We start from the raw sequence: 20,289 nt of genomic DNA, 5'->3' as shown, positions 1-20,289 counted from the left end.
GTCAGTATACAAACCACCTGGAGATTGCACGCTTCTTAACGTCTGCTTTATTTGAGACAGGAATTCATATCCCAGACAGCTCAAATTCGGTGTAGCCAGGGCTGGCCTTGAGTGCTGGCATTATAGAGTGCACTGCTGCGCTCAGTGTGGTTTCTCCTTTTACCTGCACACACCATGTAGTCGTTAAACATTTCTGTATCATCCCTCTTGTTAAGTCTGGGTTTTTGTTGAAATATTTCAATTCTAATCAAAGTCAAACCCACCTCTCAAACTTCAAAATACTAAGGAGATTTACATGGTAGGTTCAGGTTCCTAATAGAAGGACTCTTTTTTTTTTTTTTTTTTTGGTTTTTCAAGACAGGGTTTCTCTGTGTTAGTCTTGGCTGCCTTGACTTTGCAGACCATAGAGATCTGCCTGCCTCTGCCTCCCAAGTGCTGGGATTAAAGGCGCGTGCCACCATGCCTGGCTCGCAGAAGTACTTTTTAAGGTACCCTAGACTGAAGCATGCCACCAGAAAGACCCCGTTAGTGAAAGGGTGATGAACACATGTGGCACTGTACTGATTCTGTCACACGCCACACTGAAATTTGGTGACATTTGAGCCTTGCTTTGAAGTTCTGACTGAGCATTATGTTTTACTGTTAAAAGGTAGTTGAATGCCCATTTATCTTAATGCGTGCTTATAGTAGGTTTTTATGTGACAATACTATTAGGACTGTCTTGTTTTTGATAAACTGGCTGACTAAACATGAAGTGTAGGCTAAGTTACTGAGGTGGTGTAGAGATTGATGTCTCCATGCCATGGGTCATGTGGCTATATGCTTAGACTCGGACTGATGGGATGGTATTTAGGGGGAAAGGCTGCACCATGGGTCTTTGTTACAGAGACAGCCATACTGGTTACACATAGTAGATAACCTCATTTTTGTTTGAAATGAAAGAAATGCCAAAAACCTCGAGAAAAAAAAAAAAATGACACCAGGCATTATTGTCACCATTCATGGAGAGGTTTGCAAGTGTGGAAGTGTGGGAGTCAATACTGGATTCAAATTGTTTAACAGAACACACGCGCAGGAAGGAACACAACCACTGGGTAGCAGTTTGAGCCCTAGTCCAGAAATGTGGTCCTTACCTGAGTAGCTATGGAAGATGAAGGCGAATGCTTGATTTCAGGCAGGGATGAGCTCAGTCAGCTCCCAAGCTGTTTCCTTGGTTGTTTTTTGTTTTTGTTTGTTTGTTTTTTGTTTTTTCCTCTTGAATAGGATATGTTTGCTTGGTAATCTGCTTATAAAACTGGAGCCTACAGTGCTTAAGATGTGTGGTGGCTGGGATTTCTCTTTGTTCTACTAAGGAGATTTTCCCTCGTTCTAGAAATGAAAATCTTTCCCCTTTAACCTAATTATGTGCTAACGGATGGCTTCTGTGAAAAGCTTTTCTTTGAGGTCTAGAAGTGGAAATGATTTGTCCTGAAAGAACCTTCCTGACTGATCGCCATTGCCAAAGGCTGCTCCGAAGGTGGCCTTGACTCTCCAAAATGCTGAGTGCCACTTTGGATTCTAACAGTTCAGGCTCGAGGAATGAAGGTTCCGTCTTTTCAAAGACTGAACACAGTGTCGTTGCAGCTTACCTGATCGTGGCAGGTATGGGAGTCTGTTCAGTTACCCGCTTCTCAGGTGGGAGAAAGTAGAGGTGTTGGGTACAAGTGTGCAGGGTGGGCTAGCTCATGAAGGGGAGGCGTATAGATCAGAGAAAATGGACATAAAAGAACAAACAAAAGCACTTTGAGTGCTGCTTCTTAGCATGGGAGATTTTGATAATTAGAGCAAAGAGGGACAAGAAAAGGTTTCTGTGAAATGAAGTTTTAAGATAAAAATTATCTATATATTTGGTTCTTACTTTAGATTCATGAGCAAAGTATGCCCCATGGTAAAAGCATGCCTTTGTATCATTTACTTTTCTCATGCATAAATTGCAGTTTTCTTCTTGATAGAATCTAGTTCAAAAGTGAGAGGTGCTGGAGGGAAAGCTAAAGTTTTAAAAAGGGAAGACCATGCAGATACGGTATGCAAATTGAGCTCCAGCAGCAGGCTGTCACGGTAAGCGGGAGCTGGGCGGGGTCATCCTTCCGGATCTTTGAAAGTGTGCACAGAGTATTCCCCTGTTTCCTCTCCCATGTTCTCATTTGTAAGATGAAGATAACAATAAAGGATCTGTTGGGATATGAAGAGTATATTAAATGACGCCAAGGCACCTAAGGGACAGGGGTGCCTGTTGATAATACGCTTTTGCTGGTGCAAATATCAGACTGAGATCAAGGCTTGTTTGTAGGAAAGAGGGTGAGAGAAATGACAAATACTATCCGTGGCGTGCCTTTTATAATCAGCAAACACGTAATCTCAAACTGTATAGGCAGTGGCAAGCTTTAGTAGCTTATATTGGGCTTGTTACTTTTTGGATTGGCTTTTATGAAAAATTTCAAGCATGTTTCTAAAAAGAGTGAGAAATATATCTCCGTGTGCCTCCTTCACAGCTGCTTAGTTTTTACCTCACAGTTGACTTGGGCTATAGATAGCACTTTCCTTTTACAGTAACTAATTCATTTAAATACTTCTATGTGGTTAAAAGCAAAAAGTGGGCCCACATTTCCAGAATTACATGGAGACACTGTGTACAGGTTTTGGTTCAGTTAAGTGTATGTGACAAGGGAATCCAACATTGATGTGGCATTTTAGAGGCTGAAGCATAAGAATTCTGAGGATTCCAGAAACACCCGGGCTACAGAGTGAGACTGCCTTAAACAAACAAGCAAGCAAGCAAACAAAACAACAAAACAAAAAACTGGTCACAAGATTAGTATGCAAAGGAAATTTCCTAAGACAGTCTTGCAGCTGCTGTTTAGCTTTGTTTCCCTAATGTGTGCAGATGAAGAGCTTAAGACATTTTCCAAACACTTCTGCGTGGCTACGTGGCTTTGAACAGAGGCCTTTTTTGTCAGCCCTCTCACTTATATAATTGCACGGGTCAGTTTTATTGGGAAACATCAGAGCATGCAATCTTTGTGTTTTTGTAGAGGAGCTGAAGGAAGCGCATCTAGCCTCTGTGCACTTTGTAGGTGTCAATATCTCCCATTCTCCCATCCCCTCATTTTCCTCCTTCAGAAAACAACAAACAAACAACACTTGAGCTCCCAAATAGGAATTAAAACTTGGAGGAAAAGAGCGCCTATGTGAATTTTTTATAGTAGAGTTTATTTATTTTAGAAATGTATTTATTTAATAAAATGTAGAACCAGTTTGTTGTACTGTCTATACTAGCCGGGAACAAGCTCTGCTGCTAAGGCTGGCCTTCTACCCATGTTCCTCCTGACTCTGCCTTCTGAGTGTTGGAATTACAGGTGCATTGCCACCATGCCTGGCTTGGCTGGAATTTAATCTATTTTTACCTGTGTTGTGAGTGACTACCACATGTATGCCTGCAGAGCCCAGAAGAGGATATTGGGTCCCTTGGAGCTGCAGTTACAGGTGGTTATGAGCTGCCCACACAGGTGCTAGGAACAGAATTTAGGTCCTCCAGAGGAACAGCAAGTGCTCGTAACCACCGAGCCATCTCTACAGCCCATTAGATTTAACTTCTTGTTTTTTAATCCTTCATTTGGATTTGAGCTTCTATATGCTCTCCCTACAGACATTTTTAAAATTTAGTGTGCTATTAAGTTAATTTAGTATTAGTTGAGCACTCTCTCTTCCACCGCTTAAAGCTGAGGGTCAAGAGTGTAATAAATGCATGGATTTGCAATGATTCATCATGGGTCAGCTGTAAAGTTGTGGTGAGACATTGCCTGAAAAGATGAGTATCGGACAGTGACAGACCCTACAGTGAGTTTCTGAAGGGTTAAATAGGGACACTATGATCTGATCTGCCTTTGAGAAATGTTTTGAGATGGTAGCTAAGAGACCATACCAGTAGGCTGCTGCAGTGACCTGAGGTCGGAGCAGCGGAGACTTAGTGGAAGCAAAAGAAATAGATGCATTCAAGGGCTAGAAGGTAGAATTGGTGGTTTGATCTGGGGCCGAGAAAGAAGAGGGAGAATTGACTATGACTCCAAGGCGGGGCTGGGGTGGGAATGCTACCAATCAATGATTGAGGTACACCAGCATAGGAACGCATCTGAGGAAGAACAAGTTTGAGGCGGGAGGTGATGTCCGGAGTTCAGCTGCACAATGTCACCTTGAGTGTTTCAACACCAATCTCAGATGCAGTGAAACCACTCAGAATGTTAAATCAGGAAGGAAAGGGGTCTAGGACAGAGAGTTGGGAAATACACATTTAGTATGGTAGTGTTGAAGAAAGGTTATCAGGTAGACCAAGAAGAAATGGAAGGGAAGCTGCAGGAACTGGGCCAGGGGAAAGTGTTTTCAAAGAGGGGCCAGAGTAGGGCTACTTAGACTGATGGACTACTGTCTGCGCATTGGAAAGCACCTACAACCAGTAGGGAAATAGTGCAGTGCTAAAGAAAACAGAGAAAGAGGGTAAATTATTTGTGTAGTACTCACATTATATAGGAGACCCCCCCAATGTAGTTGTTTTATTCTGAGTACTTGCTAGACAGCAATTGATATGTTTAATCTTTTATGGATTTTCAGATGTAAGGTGCTTCTTTTTTTCCACCCCCATGGTATTTCTTGCCCATTAACTCACAAGATCTAAAGGGTTGCCAACTTTGCTGTCAATGTGCTTGAAGAAATAGTAGAAATGAGCTGACTGGAGTTTTATTGCATTCCACTTATTAAAACTTGCTGTGTGGCACATGGGGTATATAAGGCTAGAACAGCATAACAGCTAAATTACATAAGAATAAGATAAGCCTGGTCGTGGTGGCACACACCTGTAATCCCAGCACTCAGGAGGAAGAGGCATTCAGATCACTGAGTTCAAGGCCAGCCTGGTCTACAAAGTGAGTCCAGGACAGCAAGGAGGAGGAGGATGAGGAGGAGAGAAACAAAAAAGATATAAGCAAGTGCTTTGGAATACAGGGAGAATAATATAGACTCCTGTGGGTAGGAGGCAACTTCGAGACTAAATTGGGCTTGGCCTGAACTTTGAAGATTGGCTAGCATTTGAATATGCAGAGGAACAGCACGGGATGTTTCAAGTGGGAAAAATATGCAGACAAGATTTGCAGCTCGATGTATACACTGCTAGGACAGTGGCTTACTTCACATGTGCAGAAAGAGGACAACAGCAGGTTAGGGCAGAGAGCCCAGACAATCAAGTTTAAAACGCTGGGCTTTTCATTCTTCAAGTGCTGCCAGTACGGAAGCTTATAGGAGAGCTGTTGCTTATTCTTTGGTGAAGCAAGCACACTGTACGAGCCATGTGGAGGAGAGAGACTGGGGATTGAAGAGGTTTTGATGGAAGCACCAAGACATAGTGAAGTCCTTACTTAGCTGGTCCTTCTGTGAGCTGGTGTTGGCTACTATTTCCATTGGTTTGGACAATAGCTAGCAATTGCTCATCGAGCAGTTCTCTTCATGGGAAACACAGTTCCCTTTTCTTCTAGAGACAAGTCCAGTAATGGTTCCAGCTTCTCCACTGAAGTTGATTTTCACAGCTACCTCCACCATTGGAACCTGACGGTGGCCTGCATCTACCCCGTGATCTGGCTACATTTGCACACAGTGTAAGCCAGAATTTGGCATTGGGTGTCTTATTCTCTCATTCTCCATCTTCTTTTTTGAGACAGGATCTCTCACTAAGCATTCATACACACACACACACACACGTATGCACACACATGTATACACACACATATATGTATATACACACACGTGTGTGTGTGTTTGTGTGTGTGTGTATTTTTTAGGTTTTTTTGAGACAGGGTTTCTCTGTGTAGCCCTGGCTGCCCTAGACTTGATTTGTAGACCAGGCTGGCCTTGAACTTACAGATTCTGCCTGTTTCTGCCTCCCTGAGTGCTAGGATTAAAGGCGTGTGCCACCACCACCTGGCTCGATGATAGTTCTTATTGTCAATAGCCATACTAGCATGCTGATTAGTAACTTTAGTTCTGATGCCAAGGCTGAGAATGCTATCACCTGTGGCATCCCAGCGAGCCAGAAGTCTGGCTGGACATGTTTGAATGGTCAAATATTGCAATATGCATTCTGTGTGCATGTGTGCACGCACATGCATGCATGTGCTGAATGAAGAATTTCAATTTTGACATGTTTAATTTTAAGAAATACTGGGATAGTCACATGATCTTACATACTATGTGCTTAATGTGCTTAATGGTAATGAGCCAAATAAAACATATAAAACGTGACAGAATTGCTGTTGGGATGGAATGCTGGCGGAACCTTGAGAAAGCAAACTACACAGGGAGAGGAATTTAGTCACAGCAACCGGAGAGGGTGGCTGGCCATTCTTGTATCCTAAAAACCAGCACATTGGAGTCATGAAAGCTACAGGGGGATTTAGGGGCCGATGGTAATGACATTTGAGCCAGCCTTCAATGCTGGCTTCTGCAGTCACCAGGTTCTTTGTGTTTTAATATATTATTATTTACCAGAAGACGTTACAGCTGTAAGAAGAGCGGGACCTCTTCAAACCAAAGGACTAAGCTGGACTTGCTATCCTTTTTGAAGTACCTCAATTATTTCATTTTTATTAAATAATGATGCTTTTGTGTGTGTCCTTAGGTATAATAAGCATCCTCAGCAACATTCTCGTTCTGGGCATCTTCGTTAGGTATAAGGAACTGCGGACACCCACGAATGCAGTGATTATTAACCTGGCTTTCACTGATATAGGGGTCAGTAGCATTGGCTATCCCATGTCCGCTGCTTCAGATCTGCACGGAAGTTGGAAATTTGGATATGCAGGCTGTCAGGTATTGGAGATCTTTGGAATGAAAACAACGTGAAGTAAAGCAAACAGATTCAAATTAAATGTCTTAAAAATCCCAACTGGGGCTGGGGTGGCGGGTCAGTGGGGAAAGTGCATGCTGTAGGAGCACGGTGACCCGAGTTAGGAGGCCAGCATGTATGGAAAAGCCAGGCATGGCAGCACACACCTTTACTCCCAGCCTGAGAGAAGCAGAGACAGGCAGATGACTGGGGCTTGTTGGCAACCCCCACTCTCCAGTTCTTACATCCTTTCTGCCACCTCTTTTGTCATGTTCCCTGAGCTTTTTCTCAGAGAGGGATTGGTAAAAATGTTCCTTTTAAGGCTGAGCACTCAGTTATTCTCAGCACTTTGACCAGTTGCACTAACTGCTGTCTATTGCAGAGAGAAGTTTCTTTGGCCAATGGCATAGGGTAGTAGTGATCTGTGTGCATAAACAGTTGTTTAGAAGACAGTCTAACCATATGCCCATTTAGGAAGACAACAGTGGTAGATTCCTTCCTTTTGACAAGGCTTATAGAATCATGCTTGAAGTCCTTCCTGTGAAGCGGGCCTCAAGTGCAGTCCAAAAGTGATTGGTTGTGCCCATAACCTTTGTTCCACTGTTCCATCGAATGAACATTCATTGTGTTTGAAATGTGTTCTAACAGTGAGGCAAAACTGCAGATGATTAGGCCTGGCAAGACGGCTCACCGGGTAAAAATGCTTGCTGTTTGCAAGGCTGACAACCCAAATTCATTCTCTATAACCCACACTGTTAGGAGAAAAACAACTCCCAGAAATGGTCCTCTGACCTCCACACATGTACCATGGCATGCACATGTACTCACATGTACACATATATATACACACACACACATATGTATATACACACACAATAATGTGCAAATGTTTCATGGGAGACTGTTGGAATGGCAGACTATTTCCAATTTTGATTTTTTAGGTCTATGCGGGACTGAATATCTTGTTTGGAATGGTGAGCATTGGCTTACTCACAGTTGTAGCTGTGGACCGGTACCTGACCATCAGCTGTCCTGATGTAGGTAATGGCACGTTTCTTGTCCTTTTCAATGAAGTCCTTCATTATATAACAGCCACTCAACATGTATTCATTTTAAAGTACAAGTGTAATGGCTTATAATCAGGCTCAGTCTTATTTCTCTAGAATTCCTTGTTTGAGAGTTCTCATGGCTTCCTGGAACGCTTAAGATACAATCCAATTGTCATTAGGCGCCCTTCAAGGCCCCGCAGGATTGGCCCTGGTTGCCTTTCCAGCTTCGTCCAAGGTCACTCTCACTTTTGGGTACTGGCCAGGTGCTTTCAGCCTCAGAGACTTGTACATGGGTTGCTTTCCTTGGCCTGCAAAGCTTTTGTTCCTGTGCACCATCTACACTTTTATCACTCAGATTTCCGATCGCTGTTTTTGTCGGCATGTGAAGCCCCACGGCCAGGCTTTGAGTGCTCTTTGGCGCTTTGTAGAGAATGTGCTTAATGACTGTGTCGCGTCATCACAGGGCTGCGTGAGTCCTGTCACTGGGAACAACACTAATGCTTCGTGTGCTTCCCAACAGGAAGAAGAATGACCGCCAACACTTACCTCAGCATGATCCTGGGCGCCTGGGTCAATGGCTTATTTTGGGCTTTGATGCCCATCATGGGATGGGCTAGTTATGCCCCAGATCCTACTGGGGCTACTTGTACCATAAACTGGCGGAAAAATGATACGTAAGAGATGCGTATATAACCAGATGCTCCTGAGGTAGACATCTCTTGACCCTTCTGCTCATGCGAGTGTTCCTTATATAGACTGTGTTTCTTGGTAGTGATGGTTTGATGTGAGTGGGAGACAAACACAAGAGTGGATTGTGCTTGCTTGCAGGTCAAGGTCATCTGGCTCCCTTTGTTTCCTTTCTTTGACCTTTCACTCCTTCCTCTGTCCTCCTCTGTGAAGGCAGCAATGGGAACACTCTTCCTCTGTTTACTCATCTCACAGTTGGGCTCACAGCAGGAAGAGGGTTGGTGAAGCTGGGGAGCAGGCAGTCCTAACTGAAACTAGGCCCCTTCTGTTCCGTCTTTTCCAGGTGGTCTGGTATCCAAGCACATTTTAAGGGTCCCTGCAAGGATTCACCGCGAGTTAATGATTCTCCTCGAGGCTTTCCATGGAAATGAGGGCCCTTTAGTTCACTGAGGGAAATGAAAGATGACTCAAAAACAAAACAGAAAGAGTCCTCTAAACTATCTTTCAGTAAAGAGTCAAACTTCAGGCTACACTTCAGCTGCCATCGCACTGAGAAAGCAGCCATCAACACTATGTAAATGATAAGCATGGCTGTGTTTTAATAAAATGTTATTTACAAAGATAGTTGGCTGGCAGGAACTAGTCCATCGGCTAGAGGCTACTGGTCTTAGTGAACTATGAAATATAGGTCAAGCATTCTTCCTAAACTGTTCAACAATGAAATGACTCACTATTTCTAGCAATTATTTTCTCTTCCCCTTTCTCCCACTTAGGGCATTCAATGAGTCGTCATGATTATCTTTTCTTATTTCCAGCTCTTTTGTGTCTTACACCATGATGGTTATTGTGGTGAATTTCATTGTGCCCTTGACAGTGATGTTTTACTGTTACTACCATGTTGCCCGATCCATGAGACTTTACGCTGCTGGTAACTGCACTGCACAACTGAATGGACACTGGACAGACCAGGCAGAAGTAACAAAGGTGAGAGGTCAAAGTCCTTGAAATGTATTTGGTAATAAAGCTTCAAATATACACAGTGGAAAAGGTCCATGGCCTCCCTCAATTTTTACTCCCCTGTTCTTTCTGCTGTGGTTTGTCCCTGTGTTGATGGATACTGTGCCTGGGTGCTCCTTGGCTGGCTCTGTGAGCACCGATCCCTGGACAGTGAGGATTCCTGCCAAGCCTGGTACTGACCGTGCTCACACCTTCCCCTCGACTTTTCTCCCTTCTTATCTGGCAGCCTGGTCCAGTATTTGCTTACATTACACGGCTGCCTCTCTCCTTTTGGTATGTTTAAACACCCCAGACATATGGTTCACTTTGTCTTCTCCTTGGAGCTGATCCGTCCCGTATCCCTGAGAGCCTTGATAGCCCCTGGTCAGGTTGCTCTGTGAGCAGAGACTTTCCCTTCATCATATAAACAAGGCGCAAAGGGCTCCTCTTCACACTGTCTACCTGCCACCCACTCGGCGGAATGGCTACTGTTAGAACCGCAGACCTTAAGAGAGGACTGTGCTTCCAGACTGAGTTCAGAACGTTTGTTTGGCTGAGATTAGCACATAATGATGGGGGTGGGTCGTTGTCGGTAGAACTAGAAGTGGGTTGGAGAGGGGTTGGGAGCATCTTTGCTTGACGCCAGCATCGTGTGCTCTCCCCAGTGCACCGAATGAAAGGATGTTCTTTGCAAGTGTGTAGCACTCTTAGACACAATGCCACATGTTGCTGACACAGCCATTTGCAAGGCCCTTGTTATCGTAGATGACTTCAGGAGCCAAAATGAAGAACACTGAAGGCAAAGCCCCAGCTTCTTTTATGCGACCAACAAAATTCTAATGTAGACTTCCACGCTGCTGCAGATGATTCACTCATGCAGACCTTTTAGATGCTCCTCTTGGTGATGGAGATCATCTCTTTGCAGATGTCCGTGATAATGATACTGATGTTTCTGCTGGCATGGTCCCCTTATTCCATTGTGTGTTTATGGGCTTGTTTTGGGGACCCACAAAAGATTCCTCCTTCAATGGCCATCATAGCTCCACTGTTTGCAAAATCCTCTACTTTCTACAACCCCTGTATTTATGTGGCTGCAAACAAGAAGTAAGTAGTGTTTCTCATGTTTCTGAATAAAACGATAATGCAGAAAGAACATTAATGGAAAGTTCCTGGCTGGTCACTGACTGGCTGGGTTTGAGTGGTTATCCCACCCAGGTCTATGGAATAGTGTTTTCCAAAGAGAAGAGTAGACAAGGCAGTGATGGTCTCTCGGTGGGTAATATAGTTGTGTATGTACCAGGAGTGGCCAGTCATGGAGTGTAACGGAGAAGTTCTTGTCCCTTCTTGGGTGACTTCCTGGGTGAAGTTTAGTTTTCTATTACTACTGGGTGATGAAACAACTTGCTGTATTAAATATTCGTAGATCACAGAGTGCTCCTGGCATGTCTGTGTAAATGTGTGTGGTAATGCATGGATTTGAGAGAACAGCTTTCGCTGTGGATACACACAGACTTTAGGAGGAGGTGGAGCACAGAAGGAGACCAGAGGACGTATCACGAGGTCAGAATCTGCTGGAAGGTCTCTGGGAAAGAGCACCTATTCTCAAGTGCCCTCAAATCCAACCAGCCTTTGCACAGAGGACCAGACCTGTGAAAAGTGAATCCCCAATTCAAACAAATAACTCATTGCACTCGGCAGCTGATGTGTCATTTTAAACATACATAGCGATTGATTGAGCTATCAGATATCTTCCACGTTTGTCATTAGTGGTGCAAAATTAGTCTTTAACTGTCTGTCCTATATATTTATAAAGGTTCTTAATTGGAGATGTTGAAGTTGGGTGTAGTAATTGATTTAGAAATGTCTATTGACAGCAGTGACTCTTTAGGCATAATTGAAAATGCCTTAAAAGTGTCATGCCATTATAGAATAATGCATATTCTCTTGCTTCTCGCAGGTTTCGGAAGGCCATGTTTGCCATGTTTAAATGCCAGCCTCACCAAGCAGTGCCTGAGACAAGTTCTCTACAGATGCATAAGCCTCAGAGCCCATTAACTCCTGCAAGAATCTGAAATGCCAGAAAACAATACACCACCAAACATTTTTTTTGTAATACATTAATTTTATTTAAAATATAAACCCATTTAGATCAAGTACAGACATAGACTATTGCCTTATTGGACTGCAGGTTCCTCCCTTACAACCAGCACAACTCCACTTGTGCAGTAGTTGCTGTAGAGCCTTCACTATGTCCTTAAGGATAAGCGAGTAGCTAAATCTGCCTTGATGACTTCAGGGGCACAAACCTATAGTCTCTTGTCTTTCTCCTTAGAAGGCACACATTACAGTGCATTGATGAACTATAACTTGACTAAGTTTTCTTTTAGACAAGAAACAGGTACTAGAATATTAGAGTAATTTAATAAAAAATTATAATCCTCAATAATTAATTGTTGAAATGAGTTATTTGTCATTTCTGGCTATGCAAATTCAAATTTTATTGATTTTTATTAATTCATGTTATTTAAACAAAAAATTCAAACATTAAACCCAACTGTTTGCTGTCATGCCAGTCTGTGGCATATATACACTTTATAGCGGTATGACATCTGGGCATCCTGTTACATAGTGTATGCCTGCTGCCTGCAGACACCAGAAGAGGGCATTTGTTGTCCTAGGACTGAAATTACAGGCGGTTGTGAGTTACCTGAGGGTGCTGGGAACCGAATTCAGGCCCTCTGCAAGAACATAAAAAGTTCTGAACTACTGAGCTATCTCTCTAGCCCCTAAATTAACATTTTTTCTGAAAATATATTTTCCTATGTCTGTCACTAGAATTAAGTTCACACAGAGTGGGGCTTTTTGTATTTTTGCCTTTTGTTGTATCTTTAACACACAGTCTCATTCTGTCTGTCACACGGGCACTCCGTGAGTGCATTTGTAGACTCAAAGTTTGTCATTTTCAATGGCTGTGACTTTTTTCTCCCCTTTTTTGGTTTTTTGAGACAGGCTTTCTCTGTGTAGCCTTGGCTGTCCTGGACTCACTTTAGAGACCAGGCTGGCCTCAAACTCACAGCGATCCACCTACCTCTGCCTCCCAAGTGCTGGGATTACAGGCGTGCGCCACTGTGCTTGGCTATGGCTGTGACTATTGATCATAGCACAATATACCATTATTTAGAAGTAGACAACTAAACTGTTTCAAATTTTTTTACTTAACTTTTTCTTGTGAGACAACGTCTCCTTATTTAGCCCAGACCGGCCTCAAACTTGGTGACGAGCATCTCAATATCTGGGGTTACAAATGTATACCACCATGCCTGGATCAATTTTTTTTTTTCACTTTCATAGATGCAAAATTGGGAACACTTCAATACAAATAGCTTTGTAGGGATGGGTATCAGTGTATTCCATTGGAGGTTGCAGCCTCAAGGCTGCTCACTGGGACCATAACCACTGGTGCCCACCCAGAGCCTCCAGCTCCCCCCTCTTACCGGCTCTAAACCCTTTGTCCCCACAGCCACCAGGAAATCCCATGTAATCTGTTGATCTCCTGAGCCACTCACAGCTTAACCTTTATTGTTCTTGCTGCCTGGAGTCTGAGTGTGGCTTCCTCAGAAATGACCACCCTCGGGCAAATCTTGCGCATACTGAGATGACCTGGGAGAGACTGGGGACGAGTTCTCACTGGAGTCCTCACTGGAGTCGCAGCTCTGACTCATCAAGGGTGGACTGGAGAGCACGGTAATGGTGATGGCACGGACCCAGCTTATTTGGTTTTGGAGAGATGAGCGGTACAGGACAACACTGGTAACTACTTGAAGGAAATTTGAATTAAAGTCACCCTTGCTGGTGAAGAAATATAAAGTAAAAGGAAGGATATATGTGTAAATAAACCACTGGACATTTTAGCTTAGGTCAGGATGGTGAGATCCTTAGCAAACTGGCTATGTTTTTAAGCTATAGTGACAGTTCCATCTATAGGAAAAGTACCTTACAAATCTCGACATGGGCACCTATTGAAATTGTCCTGGTGGGTTTGGTTTTCACTTTCCTTAGCGAGCGTGTTACTTGACTGGGCCCATATTCCAAGGCTGGGTGGACAGGTCCCCTGTAAGACACTTGAAGGTTAAGTAACTGCAGCTCTTGGCTAATCCGGCTAAGCTGCTGCTGCTGCTGCTGCTGAATGCCGGTGGGCATTCGTGGCACACCAGCTTCTTCATGCTCTTGGTTTGGCCCTTACCTTCTCTTCAGAGGGCCACTTGGAGCTATGCGGCTCTTTGCACATCTGTGCCTTGTGCTTAGCTTCCTGGGAGGAGTGAGCTGTACCTGCCCCTCTCAGTGCACCTGTGATTTTCACGGCAGAAATGACGGCTCAGGATCAAGGTATGCACCGCTCCTTGCTAGTAAGTGCTCTGATTGTCCTGGGAAAAAAAAAAAAAAAAAAAAGAGGACCCAAACAGACCAGCCTTACTTTATGAAGGCAAATTATTCCTTAAAAATCAGAGGAAGTTTAAATTCATGAGACTTGGTTCAGTTTTTATTAGCTGTTTGCTCACTGCCACTTTTTTTTTTTTTTTTTTTTTTTTTTAGTTGTGAGCAACAGTTTACCTCTAAGAAGGCTCCATAAAACACCCTTCTCTAGAGATCAAACTGTGTTCAGTGTGGCGGCAGGGTAGGATGGGAGCAGGCTTGTTCAAGAAAGCACAAGTGAGTGAGGCTGGGTAGGAGCTGCAGGCTTGTCCGTAATGTCTGCTGTCAGACCTTCCCCCCATACTAACAAGCTGGTCGTAGAAGGAAAAGAGTGAAGTTGGTAAAGTTAATAACTTGTTTATTTGTCTTTAATTTAAATGGAATTTATGAAAGTAAAGATGTTTGGAATACAGCACCTGTTGCAGATATTGTAGGCCCTATTAGAAGTTAAGTCTCTATGTTGCTTTAACATAGTAAGAAGTATAATTTGTTTATGATGCACATGAACCCTCTTACACAGAGGCAAATATAAAACAGAACTCTTAGTAGCCAAACATGGTAGACTCTGTGACTTTGTTTTGTTTGAGAGTATTTACTAAAAAAAATAAATGGATTCTTGTGACTTTGCTAGTTGAAATAAACAATGAGCTTTTGAAACAAGGTTTAATACAAGAACAACACAACTTTAATCAAAGAATAATTATGGTTGAGGTATGTAGCCCAATGGTACAGCACATGCCTGGCATGTCTAAGGACACACATATGATATCACAGCACAGCACAGCAATGAGATGAAGATGATGACAATGGTGATGATGATGATGATGGTAATAAAAATGATGATACAATTAAAATTTAGAATCTTTTTATTTAGCGAACTCTGGTATCCTTTTGAGACACTCCCTGAGAAGTAAAATGCAATGCAATGCAAACAAAAAGAAACAAACAAACAAACAAAAAATAAAATCTCCCCAAAATTAAACAACAACAACAGAACTAGTTAGTGCCTGTTTTCCCAAGGATTTACATCACTTGATGGCCAGGGGGATTTCCTATTCTCCATGGTGGTCCCAGTGTGGTGGGTTTACAAAAAGCCACGAACATTATGTCTGATTAGACCTTTCAAAGGATTCTAGTTCAATACCTGTCATGTGTATGTGAGGAGACAAAACCACACAGGGTCAAGTGACTGGCTCGCCTTGGGCCGCAGCACCCTGTGATGCAGTCACCAAGCTAATCAAGGTGCTATGGCTCCAGCTGGCAGCCTGGCTTCTTCCTATGGTATCACTCTGAAATGCTTATGTAAGGAGTGCAAACTTGTATCATTCTGGTGCGAAGTGACACCGAAATTTGTGATAAAGGAGCTAAGAAGACCATTCAAGGTTCCCTGTGGCCTTCTAAAGTAACAGAAAGGCAGTGCCACTGCCAGGCCTCCTGGCTTTACACTGCTTGCCCCTGTTTACATTATGGGCTAGTTTTTGCTTTGCTTTGTTTCTTAATTCACCAGCCTACTGCAACCTATTTACTTGATGGTCATTTTTTTTTTTTGTTACAAATCATAATTTAAACATTGTTTTTTAAAAAATATTTTTATTTTTAATTTGTGTGCATTGGTGTGAGGGTGTGAGATCTTGGAGTTACACACAGCTGTGAGCTGCCATGTGGGTGCTGGTCCTTTGGAAGAGCAGGCAGTGCGCTTTACCACTGAGCCATCTCTCCAGCCCCACATTGTTTTTTTTTTGTTTGTTTGTTTTCAAAACTGCGTATTCACTTTGAGCAATTCAGATGGATGTGGGAGATAAATGGCTAGGTTTTTTTTTTTTGTTTTTTTTTTTTTTTTTCCCCGGACCAGAACAAATCAAAGATTTGAGATTCTTCATATTTAAACTACAATTGGAATGGTTTTTTCTACCCTATTTTATTCGTGCTAGCAAACAAGTCCAGAGTATGACTTCTTCAAGGGCTCTCCAGTTAGAGACTACCAAAGGAAATATATCTGGTTTCTGGTCTATTCCTTAGGGAGAAAGAAATGCGTGGACGTTTGCCCCTCCCCCATAAGTGGTCCTCTTATAAATGGATCTATTTGTTTGTTTGTTTGTTTTAAAGACAGACACTCATGTAGCCCAGGCTAGCTTGGAACTCCTTATGTATGCCTCAGGATACCCTGAGTGCTGGATCCTCCTGCCTCTGCCTCCTGACTGCTGTGTGGCATGCCTGGTTTATGAAGTGCTGGGAATCTAACAAAGGGGCTGGTGTGTGCTAGGCAGACACTTCATCACTGATGTACAACCTGCAGCCCCAACTTATGGCTTTGAGAGGATTCTTTTAACATTGGTCATTAAAAAAAAAAAAAAAAAGAGGTTCACTTTGGAGTTGAGCAGGCATGGATTTGAAAGTGAGTTCTGTAGAATTCCATGAGCTGGATGACATGGAGCAGTTGTCTACCATTGGGGGCCATAGATTATTTTAGATCCTTAACTGGTTGTTGGTTTTCAGCAGCAAATGCTGACTATGAGCTTATGTGCCAGGAAGACAGATAATTTTACATCCATTTAAAACAATCATCATAGTGTGACAATGTGACAATAGGACCGTGAATCTGGCTGGGGAAGTAGAGTCCCTGGCCACAGGAAAGGGGGAACGTGCTCAGCTTTTTTCTGTTACCCAGTATCTGTCTCTTTGGAAAGCTCTGATGACTAATAAAGAAATGGATGTGACCCATGTTTCTAAAGCCTACCATGAAAAACCTCCATCCATATCCATCGAACACGTGAAATTCCTCATATCTGACCAATGTTTTACTACGAAATGGCCATTTTTGTATGGTGCAGTCTAATGATTACTAAGATGATGATGAGGAAGGAGATTGGTGATGATGGTGATGATGATGGTGATGATGATGGTGATGATGATGGTGATGATGATGGTGATGATGACGACAACGACAATGACATTGACATTAATAAATAGGTTTCCTAGACTAAACAAATATTTTGTAAAAGACTAGTAGTGAGTAAAAACCTGACACATGTTTCAAGTGAGGCTTTATTTTAAAGTGAGTTTTGGAGAGTAGATCTTCTTGCGTTGCTCTTGTGACACCAGGGTGGTGCTGTGTAACGACCTGGATATGAACGAACTTCCTACAAACTTCCCGGTGGACACCGTGAAGCTTCGCATAGAGAAGACCGTGGTCCGCAGGATCCCCGCCGAGGCCTTCTACTACCTGGTGGAGCTGCAGTACCTCTGGCTGACCTACAACTCAGTGGCCAACGTAGAAACCAGTAGCTTTTATAACCTGAGGCAGCTGCATGAATTGCGTTTGGATGGGAATTCTCTGAGTGTGTTCCCTTGGGTGTCTCTGCTGGACATGCCCCACCTGAGGACGCTGGACTTGCACAATAACAGAATAACCAGTGTGCCAAATGAAGCGGGCAGATATCTGAAGAACCTCACCTACTTGGATTTGTCAAGCAACAGACTAACCACACTGCCACCAGCTTTCCTGGACAGCTGGTCCCATTTAGCTACGACACCTTCTAGAAGTCTGGACCTTCCACCGAGGAGAATTATTCTTGGTAAGCTCCCAAGCTTCTGGGTGTCTTATGTGTAGATACCTTGTTTGCATAGTTTCAGGGTTCGTGTGTAGGGGTGTGTGTGTGTGTGTGTGTGTGTGTGTGTGTGTGTGTGTGTGTGTGTGCGCGCGCTCATGTGTGTGTGTGTGTGTGTGTGCATGCATGTGTGTGTGTTTAACTGAGGATCTAACCCAGAGTCTTGAACCTGCTAAGTATATAAGCATATATATTACTGAGCCACACAGCCCCCGCCCATGACTTCAATCAGTCTACACCTGCTTACCTGTTTTTCCAATAAGATGTAGTGGCTGCACATGTGAGTGCATGTATGCGCATGTGAACATGCAGAAGGCATGGGGAGAAAGCACCTCCCAAACCGAGTGACACTGCTCTCAAGCCGAGAGAATTTACCAACCTGCCGTGCTCACGTGATCACACCGATCCACACACTTCAGTAGTGGACAAGGTACCACTGCTTTCATTACATCAAAAGAAATGGAAACTCACTGTTGCCCTGGCCAGGGCTTGGGAGCCACTCTCTGGAGTGTCCGTGGGCAGGGTGTATTTCCTATTTTTATAAGAGACAGAAGACCGAAGCTTTGATCAGTTTGACTCACTAAAATGTTATACTTTTCACCCATCAAGACCATACTGTCAGTTCCCAACTTATGCCCTCCTGGCCATTGAAGAGGTCGTTTTTCTCAGAAAATTGAAAAGAATCCCTAGGTGCTTGGTTAGTAAAATGACACATTAGCTTTGGGAAGGAAAAGGCAGTACAGATGTTAAGTTTATGTCATGTATCACTGCTGACAGCATCACATTCTCAAATAAGAATTGAAATATATTGCAGATTAAACAAAAGTCACATTTGAAATTTTTGATAAGAGAGTACTGAGATGGGGCCAACATGGAGCCAGTATTGGCTTTAAGTAAAAATGCATATGCTCCTGGTGAAACTAAACTAAAACCAAGAGAGTACGTGTAGGCATGTATTTTAATCTATTTTAATGTATTGAGGTTTCTTATATCTTTCTCCCTTCTCCACTCCAATCCCTTCCACCACCCCAACGTTAGGTGGGAGATAAAGAAGGGTGCTGGGGAGAGGGGTGTAATTCTCTTAGACTACTCCTGCTGGTTAGGGTCGGTGAGTTCCTTGGAGCAAGTCCAACCTCTGTTTCAGGAGAGCTCCTTGTTTCAGGGGATCCCCACTTCTTCTTCTCTTCAAACTGCACCATCAGAAACCAGGAGGTGGGTGGGGGGAAAAGAAGTCCTCAGAGTTAAACTATCTGCATCTGGCAAAGAGCCCCTCCAAGAGCCCACAAGAGGCAAATAGTCTGCTGCTGTGGACAAGCCGATTCAGCCCCATAGCCCACACCTGGGGTTAAACGAAAACGTTTACATAACTGAGTTTTTAAAGACACCAAAACTTCCATTGCATTTCCCCCTTTAGTCTGAAAAAGTGGCCCTTTTCTCTAATATAAATGAGACTTGTTGCTTTCTTAAAAGGAGATTATCAATGAACCAAGCACATTTTGGATCAATAGTTTCTTCTATAACCTGGTAACTCTTGGCTGCTCTTGTGTGTAATGGCTTGTGCGTTTTGCTGCTGAGCCTTGAGCGAGGGCCCCAAACCTGCTTCCCAACAAGAAGTTACCTCCTCCTGTGATCCTCTTGGACCTGCATTTACTAGTTGAGTGCCTTTTACCAGTGTCTGCAAACCCCCAGAAGCCTAGACATTCTTGCCAAGAACCTAGTGCTGCCAGAAATGGCTCATTTGCTTCTTTGGTAGAACATTCGGTATTTCTCAGATTTAATGCACTGGTCATTTTGAGCTCTGAGGCTTTGAGCAGCTTGGTCACAATTTCTTTTCAAATGACCAAATTTACCACAAATGAAGAACTGAGCGTTTTGATATCCAAGGCTCTTGATGGCTCCTGGGAGAGTTGCTGGTGGTAAGCTGTTCACCAAAGCTGCTCTGCTGGCAGCTCAGTTTGTGCAAGATGAATCCTTTCTCTTGAATTGTGCTGTTTCTTTTTAACCCTCTCGCCCTGCACAGCCTTCTGCTCCTCTTGGTATTCCAGCCCGCCCAGGTGCTCTGGGAACTTGACACCAAAAGTGCATGGAGCAGGGCAGGCCTGAAATTTTGGGGAACATCAGCTCTCGGGTTACCAGGCCTGGATCCTTTTGTTTTCCTTTTTCCAGCAGCGCTGTTCAGTTCACAAGTACTTCCACCTCTACCCGCAAACTCTTCAGTTGCACAGCCAACTCTGCAATCCTTTCAAAAAAAAGAGAAATGAGTGACACTTCTGATTTTCCTATTTCATCCTCCCCCCTTTTCTTGCTTCTCATACCCCCTCCATATCCACTTGCAACTTTCCCAATTGTTCAATGATTCTCCCAACCTTTTTGAAATGGATTACAGGAATAGGACTAAATCAAAATAGAAAATCCCCTCTGGGAGCAACACAGGAGAGAACTGAACACCAGAAACTGCAGTAAACCTTTTGCTTATATCCTGAAACAGTATATTGATTCTGTCATACCTTGCTGTCTCCTCTACAATATTAGAAACCAGATTTTCCATTATTCCAAGTCCTACGTCTGG

General features: G+C 43.4%; 2 protein-coding genes across 2 annotated transcripts in view; both read left to right on the top strand.

The window, feature by feature from the left end:
- Nucleotides 1–1,313: 1,313 nt before the first annotated feature.
- Nucleotides 1,314–11,739, top strand: Rrh (retinal pigment epithelium-derived rhodopsin homolog). The gene is made up of 7 exons (XM_051165782.1): nucleotides 1,314–1,641; nucleotides 6,701–6,891; nucleotides 7,849–7,948; nucleotides 8,477–8,630; nucleotides 9,459–9,627; nucleotides 10,565–10,743; nucleotides 11,597–11,739. Exons 1-7 carry the CDS (start codon nucleotides 1,536–1,538, stop codon nucleotides 11,709–11,711), a joined length of 1,014 nt encoding a protein of 337 aa, XP_051021739.1. The 5' UTR covers nucleotides 1,314–1,535; the 3' UTR covers nucleotides 11,712–11,739.
- Nucleotides 11,740–13,810: 2,071 nt separating this feature from the next.
- Lrit3 (leucine rich repeat, Ig-like and transmembrane domains 3) overlaps nucleotides 13,811–20,289 on the top strand; it is a 25,644-nt gene continuing 19,165 nt past the window's right edge. The window contains exons 1-2 of the mRNA XM_051165575.1: nucleotides 13,811–14,025; nucleotides 17,215–17,687. Coding sequence (XP_051021532.1) covers nucleotides 13,826–14,025; nucleotides 17,215–17,687 — 673 coding nt within the window. The 5' untranslated portion in view covers nucleotides 13,811–13,825. The remainder of the gene's footprint in view (nucleotides 14,026–17,214; nucleotides 17,688–20,289) is intronic.

This window comes from Acomys russatus, chromosome 23, assembly GCF_903995435.1.
Source record: "Acomys russatus chromosome 23, mAcoRus1.1, whole genome shotgun sequence".
NCBI classification, from domain to species: domain Eukaryota; kingdom Metazoa; phylum Chordata; class Mammalia; order Rodentia; family Muridae; genus Acomys; species Acomys russatus.
The sequence above is the reverse complement of the archived record's forward strand: the minus strand, read 5'-3'. Positions and strand labels throughout refer to the sequence as shown.